At 45.3% G+C, this 12,248-nt stretch overlaps 1 protein-coding gene across 1 annotated transcript in view; it reads left to right on the top strand.

The window, feature by feature from the left end:
• Positions 1-11,126, top strand: part of LOC144256461 (phosphatidylinositol-3,5-bisphosphate 3-phosphatase MTMR3-like) — a 41,638-nt gene extending 30,512 nt beyond the window's left edge. Inside the window, 10 exon segments of the mRNA XM_077801513.1 lie at positions 662-728; positions 3,031-3,201; positions 4,403-4,548; positions 5,232-5,422; positions 5,425-6,078; positions 6,081-6,622; positions 7,711-7,821; positions 8,287-8,375; positions 9,132-9,158; positions 10,955-11,126. Coding sequence (XP_077657639.1) covers positions 662-728; positions 3,031-3,201; positions 4,403-4,548; positions 5,232-5,422; positions 5,425-6,078; positions 6,081-6,622; positions 7,711-7,821; positions 8,287-8,375; positions 9,132-9,158; positions 10,955-11,126 — 2,170 coding nt within the window.
• Positions 11,127-12,248: the final 1,122 nt, after the last annotated feature.

Raw genomic sequence — 12,248 nt, 5'->3', positions numbered from 1 at the left:
TTTATTGCTCATTAAAAATGAATGGTTGGCATTTGTAATAAGGAAGGTGAAGTAATACCCTCTGCAAGGGTACTACTTGAATACAAGATAAATTAGGAGCAGAGCTCTGTAAAACAAATATGGACAATAAATATTTAAAAGCCCCTGTTCTACTATTTCAGGAAGCTAGAGTTGGTGCCAGAGAAGACAGAATTCATTTTTTCTAGAGTTTGTGCTAAAACCCATAGTCATTTCCCTGGGTCCTATTCAGTAGATCTCATGATCACATTGAGTTTTGCTGCACTCTTTATTGGATTTATTAAATCAGGTACTGCCTAAACCACTTGTATTGACTTTTAGTAGCAAAGGATTAAATTCATTCCTGTTCCATTCAGCCCTTAGGTTAAAGCAAGTGTCCTTTGTGGGCAGACTGAAGAAAAGAGCTTCCTACTTTCCTTTGGGATTTGCTATTTGCAATTCCTACACAATTCCAGGACCCATCTGGCAGCACCCTTTCCTGTAAGATGAGGCATAGAAGGTGCCTGGCTGAGAACCCAGGAGACCTGCCACAAACTGAGTTTGTGACCTTGGCAAAGTGACTTTACTACTGTAGGTCTTAGTTTTTTGTCTATAAAACAAAGATTGCCAATTTTTTTTTTCCTCTCTGGTTGAGACCTGATAGAAGGAAGAGAGGAGGTCAGCTTTAGAGGCAATTTCCTTGCTCTTTTGAGTTCAATGAAGCATTCCTTGTGAGTTTGGGCTCCTGATTCTACATTTTGGGAACCATCAAAATTGGAGGTGATACTTATGCAAATATTAGTGGTCCAATTTTCACATGAAAGTATGTAGCCTTTTTATAATTTAAGTAGAGGGGTCATTATTTTCTCCTATTTTTACTTGAAAACAATAATAAGTAGGCATTTGTTTACTTAGTGAATCCAGATGTACCATTTTTTTCTTGTAAACCTTGAGTTGTTTTAAACTTAGCTTTTTAAAAGAGATGATAGAAACCCTAAATAGTAGTTAGAAATAGAAGCAATTAGTGTGTCCCATATTCCCTCCAATCCATCTACCAAAGCCCCTACTGTCTCCAAAGTTCTCTTCTCCCTTCTCCTTTGATAAAAGATGCACTATCCTTGTCCTTTTTAGCCCATCTGTTCTGCTATACACAGTTCTCATCTCCTCCCATCTGTCCTGCTAGCTAGCTCCAGCATTTCTCCTCTTTCCTTCTGCAATGCCATATTTCCATTTCCCAGATCACAGCTGTAAACATACAGGCAAAGTATAATGTGTATATATATATATATATATATATATATATATATATATATATATATATATTGTCTTATCAAAACCCTTTCTTGGTCCTGCATTCTGTTCCAGCTATTATCCTGAATTTGTGGTCTCTTTTACTGCAGAGCTCCTATTTAGCTATCTCAAATTTCTTCTGTTCTTTTCAGCCCACTCCAGGAAGGCATGCACCATAACACTTTGCCAAAGCTACTCTTGTTAAGGTTACCAATGATCTTTCATGTTGCTGACCCAGTGATCAGTGCTTAGTCTTTATCTCTTTGATCCACCAATTTTAATGGCACAGTTCAGTTTCTTTTTTGAAATACTTTCTTCAAGTTGACCTCTTACACTTACCACTCTTATTCTCCTCTTCCTCTCTGACTGGTCCTTTCTGTCTGCTTTGCTGATTCCTCTTCGTCTCCCTAGTTCTGAATCTTGGAATGCCCCAGGGTTCATCCTCCAGGCTACTTTTCCATGTAACTACTTGAAGGATCTCACCCAGTCTAGTCGCTTTAATTGTTCTCCATGTGATGAGAATCCATTCAGCTTCGACTTCTACACTTAACTTCAGCCACAATCATGAACACTCGGTATCTCTATTTGGATGTCTTAATGGCATTTCAAACTTAATTCATTTAAAACTTGATTCTTGATTTCTACATCTCCCCACAAACTTAATCTTGTAAGAGTCTTCCATTTCACCATATGGCAACTTCATCCTTCCAGTCATTTAGGGCAAAACATTTATGCCATCTTCAACTCTTCCTTCTTATTTCACATTCAGTCTATTAGAGTCTGCAGTTCTGCTTTCAAAATGTGTCTAAAACCTATTATTTATTGTCACCTCTACTATGTCACACTGGTCCAGCCACCATTATCTCCTACTCTCATTTCATATAGAGTCAAGCTAGTCCTTCTAAAACATTAGACAGACCATGTCATCCCCTGCTCAGAAACCTCCAGTAACTATATTTCATACAATAAAAGCCAAAGTCCTTAAAATGGTTTAAAAGGCCATCTTAGAGGTTACCTCTCTAGGCTTGTTTCCTCCTATCCCTCCCTCCCTTCTACTGGCCTCTTAACTATTTCTCAGACTGTAAATGTACTCCCCTCAGCCATTGTGCTTGTGGTTGCCTCTGCCTAGAGCATTTTCCATCAGATACCCACATGACCTCCTCTCTTCCTTCTATCAGGTCTCAACCAGTGAGGCCTTCCCACAGCCTAGACCCCTCTCACCCTGTCCTATTGTTCTTCATAGTATTTGTCACCTCTGCCCTAGCTAGAGTAAGCTACATCAGGGCAGGAAAGCTGGTTGATAATTGCTGCATATTCATCACCTCTGGTACCTGTAGTCATTCCTGGGGTAAGTGAAATGTTCAGTAATGATTTGTGGAATAAACAAATAGTTTTAAAAATTGCTTTCAGCTTTGACACAGTTTTACACTGATCTGCTCTTGCACCCAGCTTCTGTGCTCTGCTGCTCTTGAGGATGGCTGTTAACTCAGAAGCTCAGAGACTGTTGAACAGGGAATCTAAGAGGAATGGGGGTGTACCAGTTTATCTTTAACTCAGGAATGCTGGTGGATAGAGTCAGGCCCTGGAGTAGGTGGCATGAAGAGGAGGCTATTGTGTAACCAACCGGGCTTCCCTATCCTGACAGCGTAAACTGATGTGCTTTCAGACATGTCGGGGTAGATGGCTCTGCTGGGCTCCCATGTGTGCCCTACTGCATGATTTTGCCTCATTGGACTCCCATAGGTGAAACTGGTGCAGCATACATATTCCTGCCTCTTTGGAACATTCCTGTGCAACAATGCCAAGGAGAGAGGTGAAAAGCATACTCAGGAATGAACATGTTCTGTATGGTCACTTCTTCGGACTGGCAACAAGGCTTTCAAAAACCTACTGTATTCCGCTCAGTCAGAAGTCGTATGTATCCTTCAGTCTTTCCTCTGTCATCAGCAGAATGAGTTTGGGGTGGGGGACATATGGGAGCCTGTTTGAATAGTGCTTCTTTTTGTGAAGGCATCTCTATCTATGGATGAGCTGTTTCCATTTTCCCTTACTATTCTCAGAAAGAACTGTTTCCTGATGATGCTCTGACCTGCTTCTGACCACTTTGCTTAGGGTGTTTTAATATACATTTCTACTTTGCCACCCTAGACACCAATCTTTTCTGGCACTTCCTCCAGAGATTAATTTATTCGTAGCATGTTTTGTTTAACTGGTGGAAGAGCACTTAAGTTGTTTTCTGGGTGCTTCTCATATCTCAGAAGGAGCTGTTCCTAGGCCCCTGGCACCTCCTCATGTACCAGGTGATGATATCCTCTGCAGCTTCTGTCTCAGCACAGAACTGGGTCTGATACTGATTATGTGTATGTGATTCTCTGATCATTTGAGAGCTAGCAGGCCCTTTAAGACTTTATTTCTCAAAGGAATACCTTCTGTTCAGCAGAGAAAAGGGGCACATACATTTGCGTGTCAATAGATGGTAAAATTCCTTTGTTCAGAATGCATCTTAAACCCATAAGAAATCAAAGCAGGTTAATCAGAAGTTATATTGCTTAACTGGGCTATTTATATGCTTCTCATTACATTTAAATAATCAAATCAAAGATTTAAGCCAACTGCTTCTCTCCCTCCTTCACCCTGCCTCCTGGAGGAGTAACAGGGCAAGAAGAAAATACCCTCCTTTTCATATGATTAATTTAAATGATCCTATAAAGCAGGTTTGGCAGTTTCTGCTGAAGCCAGGCTTTTATACAGGAAACAAATAATCACTGTAACAGAATGACTCACTTTCTTATGCAGCAAATCAAGCTGATGAAAGTTAGTCATTCAATAAAGATGACCTGAGAAATACTTAATGAAAAAATGGACCTTTAAAAGATCCTTTCAGACTTTCATGCCCATAAGAGGTGCTTAGGTGAAAAATGTTGCCAAACAGAATCTCTAGTCCTCTATTGGCCTTTTTAGGAGATAGCTCTCTATCCACTGATGCTGCTTCCCCAGAGATCAGTGTCCTAGTGCTGTGGGGTGTTAGAGCTGGGTGTATATTCTTGATCTTTCCAGATATTTCTAAAATTCTTATTGGGACATATTTAAATCTGTGTCCTCTTCCCCTCTTCAGGTACTGTACCCTGTGTGCCATGTGCATAACCTGATGCTGTGGAGTGCAGTATATCTGCCCTGCCCGTCTCTTTCTACCCCTGTGGATGACAGCTGTGCACCATATCCAGTCCCAGGCACCAGCCCTGATGATCCTCCTCTGAGCCGGTGAGCCCAGGGGTGATGCCACAAGCCTCAGATCCTGTGTGGGTATATTCCTGTATGGGAACATGCCAGGGATGGTTAAAGATCATGATATTGTCTGGCTCCACAACATGTTTTTAGGTCTCTAAAGTTTTCTCTGGGAAGATAATAAACAGCCTAGTTTCCAGAAGTGAGTTGGGCCCTGTTCTACGACATGCACCAAGCAGTTTCTCAGTGATAGAGTACATCCTCTGTGCTCTTTGTGAACCCTGGTTTGTATTTCATCCACTACTCTCTGCTCCTGCCTCCCTGCCCTGATTTGTCTTCTGAGCTTGAAAACAAATGCTGTGAGATGATAGAAATGTTGGCTTTGCTACTTATGAATTAGCTTTATTAAATTCAGAGTGATTGGCTAATATATTAAAATACTGTAATATCAAAGAATCAGCAGTATGACCTTGCCCCCAGTTGAGGAAACACAACAGCATTAGGGAGAATGCCTTTTGAAAATAAAATTTGCTGTTAACTTATTTGTATGGATGGGGCATAGTGTAGAGGCAGTGCAGATAGGAGGACTTATGAGGGAGCTTTGCACTCCAGAACATTATTTGAAATGTCATAGCTCCAGCTTGTTAAAACCTGTTGTCTCCTGATTTCCTCTGAATAGGCTCCAAGATTCTCACTTTTCCCAAACTTCTTTCTTTTAGCCTACCAAAGACTAGATCATTTGAAAATCTGACCATAGCCTGCGACAGCACAGTGCTTCTGGCCAGCCGGCGAAGCAGCGACCCCAGCTTGAATGAGAAGTGGCAGGAGCACCAGCGCTCTCTGGAACTGAGCAACCTTGCTGGTCCTGGAGAGGAGCCTTCTGCTGACAGCCTAGGAAAGCCCAGCCGGGTGCCCGGGGTGCTGTGCTGTCCGTGGCAGCTGGGGTGGCTGAGGAGCAGATGGAGAACATTTTGCAAGAGGCCACCAAAGAAGAGAGTGGGGGTGAAGTGCCTGCACACAGGGGTAGTGTGGAGATGCCACAGATCAAAGAGGAGAACAGGATCGCAACTGAGGGCTCAGCCATTGTACTTTACCAAGAAGCAGAGTTGGGGGTTGCTATTCTGAGGAGCCATCCAGACTCCAGCCTGTCTCTATTCTCACAGGGTATTCCTGAAGAGCAGGGTGGGCCCAGTGTTCTCTCCAGTTCACTCCAGGAACCCTACAGGGGAGAGGATTCTCTGGAGGTTCCTTTGGAGCAGCCTCCAATAGAGGATATTGCAGAGAACCAGGAGGATGCAGCTCCTTCCATCCCAGTAGATGTAAAAGTTGGTTATAGTACCCCACTGTCTAGTTCTCTGCCACCTTCCCAAGTCCCTTTTGAGACCAGAGGACCAAACATGGACAGTTCCATGGATATGTTGATGGAAGATAATGTGAAGTCAGAAAGTGGACCCCAGGTCCATTGTAAGCCTTGCCTTGTTATCACTGGCAGGTTCAGTGGCAAAGACGTGCTTCCCCCAGCACTGGAGCCCAGGCCTGCTGAGAGGAGCCTCATTGAGAAGCCACAGGGGGGTCTGTGGTACACACGACTTCTCCTGGCAGCACTCTTAGCCCAACACGGGCCCCTTGTGCCTTGCCTTTAGCCAAATGTAAAGAGGGGTTTGTGTGTAACGGTGCCCCAGAGACTGAAAACAAGGCCTCAGAGCAGCCCCCAGCACTTGGCACCCTCCAGAAGTACTCCACACCCAATGGGCACTGTGCCAATGCAGAGGCTGGGAGGAGCAAGGACTCGCTGAGCCGCCAGCTGTCTGCCACAGGCTGCAGCTCTGTCCATTTACACTCGAGAAACTTGCACCACAAGTGGCTGCATAGCCACTCGGGAAGGCCATCTGCAGTCAGCAGCCCTGAGCACCCTTCCCGCAGCCACCTGGATGATGATGGCATGCCTGTGTACACAGACACAATCCAACAGTGCCTGCGTCAGATCGAGTCAGGCCACCAGCAGGAAGTGGAGACCTTGAAGAAACAAGTCCAGGAGCTGAAGAGTTGCCTGGAGAGCCAATACCTGACTGGATCACTGCGTTTCAATGGGGACTTTGGAGATGAAGTGGTGAGTGGGTCATGGTTCCTCTGTAGCTGTCTGAGAGAAGATGGCAGAACGAGGATGGGCACACTTTTTTACCCAGTGCATGGTGACTGGTGAGGATTTCTAAATGAATTGAAAAGGTTTAAAGTACCCCGGTTCATGGAGGCTGAAGATCAGCCTCAGCCCTATAAATGGAAGACTGTCTCTTTTCTGCTTTGCTTACTTTCATGTCTTGTTTGGGCAGTTAGAGAAAGGAAAGAGCATGCACTACATGGACCTTCAGATCTCTTCAGAGAGAGGATTCTCTGTTTTCAGAATGACAATTTAAGAGTAATGCCAAATATTTTGTGAAATTGTAGTGCTTGTCCTACATTAAAAACTAGTAAATTGATAGCCTTCCCAGATGTGGGCTGTGACTTTGAAGGTTAGATTTTTTTTTTTTCAAACAAATGTTTGTATCCACTTTTTGATAGATGCTGGCAGTAAAAATGGAGAGAAGGGATTGGTTTCTAACTGATGAAGCTTGCCAATCAGAAAAGAGAGTAACAGAGTAGGGTTTTCAAAGAGGGGCTCTCTTCTTTGGTGGGTCTTGTCAAGGGCAATTGTGAACTGGGCTCTGAAGCAGTCATTGTACATTAAAGGCGGGCACATCCAATGACTTTCAATCCAAAGTAACTTTTTGGCCTTTACTTCATACTAATGATGATTTCTCATTGTTGCAAAGAATCCTTCAGAGAAAGGCCATGCCCAAAGCACTATTTTTACAAAGTGGCGTGGTTGGATCAGCAGGTTCACCAGGGCAGCTTACACTGGGAATTCAGTTCCCAATCCATCCTGGTCACTTCTCTCCCACATACTTCCTGGAACCCTAAGGTCCATGTTTTGACTCCAGTGTCAGTGCACACAACCTGGGTATCTCCTTTCAACTGAGCCCAGCATCATCTCTGCACCTGTTTAGCCCAAGGCCCAATGGTTGATGCATCTCAGATTTGGTAGCCCTAGTACTTAGGCCTGCACCTAGTCCTCAGTGCTCCCTTCTTCACCAAGCCCTTTCTTCTTCTTTTAGGAGGAGACTGGGTTCATTCTGTTCAGCTGTGTTTGTTTGCCAACAGACTTCAATCCCTGACTTGGAAAGCAATCTGGATCAGAACTGTTTGTCTCGCTGCAGCACAGAGATTTTCTCTGAAGCCAGCTGGGAGCAGGTGGATAAACAGGACACAGAGGTACAGGCTCAGCCCCTGCTCTCAGTGCCATCCATGCAACTATTTGGTGGTTTTTCTTGAGCCCCATCTCTGCCCCATGCCCCTTACCAAGGAAGAACCTCATAGCACAGTTAGTCCTGAGCTTCTGGTATTTCAGCTCCTGTGAACCCACATCAGGCCCATCATTTCTGAGCCAGAGAGACTCAGCAGGTTGGCCCTCTGTCTACGTTGCCTCTGTGAACTGGACCCTTGCCAGCCCTCACAGCAACCTAAGGTGATGCTGCCACTTTATCTCAGGGGAGATTGGAGTCCCCTTCAGGGAAACGATTTGGACTCCTTTCTTGTACTTTTGGCATCAGACCTGCTGGGCTGGTGCTTCCAGAGCCAATACGGTCCTTGTGACTCTTGCTGCCCCCAGCATGGCTCTGTTGGCTCCAGCTGCCTGGCCCATCCTGTCACACTAACCTGGCCCCATCTGTTTTGCAGATGACCTGTTGGCTCCCTGACCACCTGGCTGCCCACTGCTATGCGTGTGACAGTGCCTTCTGGCTCGCCAGCAGGAAACACCACTGCAGGTGCCTATAGGGGCTGTGGGCTGGGTGTGGAAACTAAGCTTTGGCCCACAGAGTCTGCAATATGGTGGATGGCAAGCATCTGGCTGGCAGTATGCTGTCTGGGCAGACTCTGGCAGTGTGCTGTCTGGGCAGACTTCTGTACCTATGAATTTGGTGCTGAAGAACTACATTTGATATCTTTCTTCCAGTTGAGAGTGATCACTTTTATATTTTGAAATGTTTAAATGATAGCCTCTCCCCATCCCATGCCCCAGATTGGTGAGGCAATAGCTACCACTCAAATCAGTTTCTTATTCCCATCATAAAATTCAACATTACTACTATGAGCAAAAATAGTTTTCTGTCTGTGGGCAGGGTACTTCATTTTCCTACTCCTTCCCTGCTCCTTGTCTCTGAACTTCGTGTCCCTGTGCCACTGATGAACAGCTGTAGCTGAGCAGAGTAGTAGAGGGCCGAAGATGGTCTTCAATTCATATTGCTCCCAACTTATTTTCTCTTTCTTGGTTTGGGTAGTGAATTACTAGGGATGCTTTGGCCTCACTGGGGTAGTGACTGGCAGATGTTCAGTGTTCTTGGGATAGAATGTTTATCAGAATTGGACCATTGCTCACCACATGAGTGAACCTGGTTTGAAAGTGGGACAGCATCTTTATCTGTTAATGATGCTTATAGGACCACATGTCTTCCCACCTTACACCCGAAGCCCAAATATCTTTGGTTGGCTTCTTCTCTGAGCTCTTTCTCCCCTCCTTGCAGGGACACTGACCGTGTTGATCAAACGTGGTGAGCATTTGCAACAAACTGTCTGTGATGTCTGCACATCTATAATAACTTCTCCACACTAATGCTGTCATCTCCCCTTTCTGCACTCAGTGGGGTAAAGCCTGAGGTTGGGGAGCACAGGCAGGCAGGTGGGCTTGGGGGTGGTCCTCAACAGCTGATGATGGAGACCATTGAGGTTGAGTCCAGCTGCAGCCATGTGCTTTTCTCCTGACCATACAGGTCAGCTGGGCCATCTCATCTGTAACAAGAAACAGTGCTTCTTCGGGGTCTAATTTTATGGAGGAGCCAGTTGGGTTTTCAGAACTATTTCTTTTGGGTCAGTCATTCATTGAAATGATGCTGTACCTTCCAAGTATCAGTGTGCCTTTTTGTTTTGTTTTTAAAGAGACAGAACTGAACAAGTGATCTTCACAGAGAATGTTTTAGCATGGAAGACTTTAAGGGCAGACTCCACTTAGGTCTTTTGGAGTCCCCTGAAAGAAGTAAGAGAAGCTTAATTGATTAAATTTGTATCAGATTTTTGAGCTGAACTCCAGCAGGAGTATTAAAAAAAAAGCATAGGCATTCAGAAAGTTTTCTGTGTAACCACAGGGTCTCCATGTGTTCATTTTAGTTTTCTGTGGCCCTTGGTCCACCTTTTTCTCTGTAAAGTTCTTTTGTCCCCAAGTAGTCTTAAATATTCTCTCCTGTGCCTGAGTGGCATTAATCCAATAATAGGTTTGCATACTGAGGGGTTTGACTGAAAAGGGCAGAAAGAGATGCTGGCTGAGAAGGAGGCTTTCCCTTGAGCTGCTTTCCCCTAGTCGTTGGTGGGCTGTGTCATGACCCTTGGAGTTTGCTGTGCTGAGCTCATTGTGATTAGTTTATACTTTAAAGTCCAACAAAAGTAGAGTTATAAGGTAGGCAGAAACTGATCCTCTGTCAGTTCTCTTTCCTGTTAGCTATGATGGGCATTTATCTGGACCACACAGATGCATCAGAGCTGGGCTTTCAGTGGAAGAGGGTGGAGACCTTGGGTCTGTGTTGTAGTCAAGCCTTCTGGCAGATCTCTTTGAGTTTCCCTGAAGATAGATGCATGGGGCAGGGCAGGGAGCCATACTGACTGACAGCTGTCTAATAAGGGTATGTGTGTGCATGTATGCTCATTTGTGCTCTTGTCTTTATACCTCTCCTCTCTTTCACTTTCTGAGCATGAATTGTGGGCTGCTTGACTCCTGGCTTTGCATGCTGCCTACAGAGCCATCCTAAATGGGAGCAGTCTGCCCTATAAGTTGTTGCCTCTAAACCTCTTGGGTAGTGGCCCTTGGATAAGGCTCCTTATCCCCAACTGGGCTGGATGCTTGTTTCTTTCCTCTGAGGGCCCAAAGACAACTCCATTTGACTCTGATCACTCAGTGATCACAAGCTACACAGAGGCCATTGCCTAGGTAGGTGTGGCCACTGGGTAAGTTTCTGGGTCAGGACTTACCATTTAGCTCGTAACTGCTTCTGCCATGGAAACATTTGTTCTCACAGAGGTCTGTCAGGCAGCATCTTCCTGTACACCTGATAACCTTGAGCCATTGTGGTAAGACAGCCAAGTATCCTTGGCCTTAAAGTGAAAATGACATATGATTCTACTAGGTAGGGATATCATTCCTTCCTATCTTGTTCCTGGGCCAGAGAAATGAAAGTGTTTGATTTCAAGAGAGTCTCCAGCACATCCTAAAAATCACACAGAACAAAATTCTGTTGAAGTTGGTTTCTTTACTGCATACTTGCTAATGGAAGCTAACATTGTTTTGTTTCTTCTTAAGGAACTGTGGAAACGTATTCTGCTCCAGTTGTTATAACCAGAAGGTCCTGGTTCCTAGCCAGCAGCTCTCTGAACCCAGTAGAGTGTCCAAGTCTTGCTATAGCAGTCTGCATCCCACAAGCTTCAGCATTGACCTTGAACTGGATAAGCCCATTGCTGCCACTTCAAACTGAAGCTCAGTGACCTGGGGTGGGCAGAGGCCAAGCTGCTGACCCACTGACAGGGCCACACAGCCTGAGCAGACCTAGAAGCCCATGCACTTTGGAATGGGGGCATGGAATCACCTGTACAGAGTGACAGAAATTGGGATGTACCATTGGATTGTAGATCGATTTTTTTTAAAAAATTTTTTCCCCTTCTCCCCCTTTCCTTCCCCCTTCCCTTTTTCATCCTCCCTCTGCCCTCAAAAAGGAAAAAAATCCCCTGGTTGTTTTATTATTATTATTTTTAATGGAAGACCAGAGGTTGCCAAGTCTCCTGTAATTGCCGAGCTGCTTACTGTCAGGCACACTGGGAGATGGCTTGGTGCTTCCTTATGGAAGGAGGCTGGTCAGAGCCAAGAGTGGAGGCCTGAGACAGTGAGCAGGAAAGAAGGTTAGCACCAACATTTGTGATCATTCCTCATACCACCACCACCACCACATCAAAGTTGGTTGGGAAACATTTGTTGCCAGGAAAGCTGGAAGCATCTTTCCCAAGAGAACCTCCCCAGGTGCCTTCTCTCTCTTTGAGAGGGGCTGGGCCATCCCACTTTACAAACAGAAAATGAGGTTTATATTTGGAGGGAGGGACACACACAGCAAATGGATCCCTCAGGCCCCATTTTGGGGAAGGTAGAAGGAGCTAGGGATGGGTGATCAGCATGTTGTTCCCCATGGGATTCTGTTTTAACTTGACCCAAATTGTCTAGGGCTCCCTTCGTTTTTCAGGGGGCTGCCTCCTGGGCAGGCCAGATAGTGCTTCTTTGTGAGTGAGAGTACAGAATGGCCAGAATGTGGTGTCCTGCTTCCATGGCCAAGGCCCACCCTGAGCCCCAGGCACACCTTGGAGCCACGTCCAGGGCCTGGTCCCCCAAACAATCTTTCTTCCTCAGCCAGGACAGGGAAATCCAGACTCAGGGTTCCAAAAATTCCCCATTCCCAAACCAAACAAATCATGGACCTTCCCCTTAAGGGGTAGAATCAGCCTTTATAGTTATGAAGGTCCCCACACAATCAGCCTTCCTCCTCCTTCCTTTCTTGGAGCAGCAGGAAAGGCCCAGCAGTCCCCCTGCCCTGCTTCTGGCTGCCTGAGTG

Source organism: Urocitellus parryii, chromosome 8, assembly GCF_045843805.1.
Source record: "Urocitellus parryii isolate mUroPar1 chromosome 8, mUroPar1.hap1, whole genome shotgun sequence".
Lineage (NCBI taxonomy): Eukaryota > Metazoa > Chordata > Mammalia > Rodentia > Sciuridae > Urocitellus > Urocitellus parryii.
The sequence above is the reverse complement of the archived record's forward strand: the minus strand, read 5'-3'. Positions and strand labels throughout refer to the sequence as shown.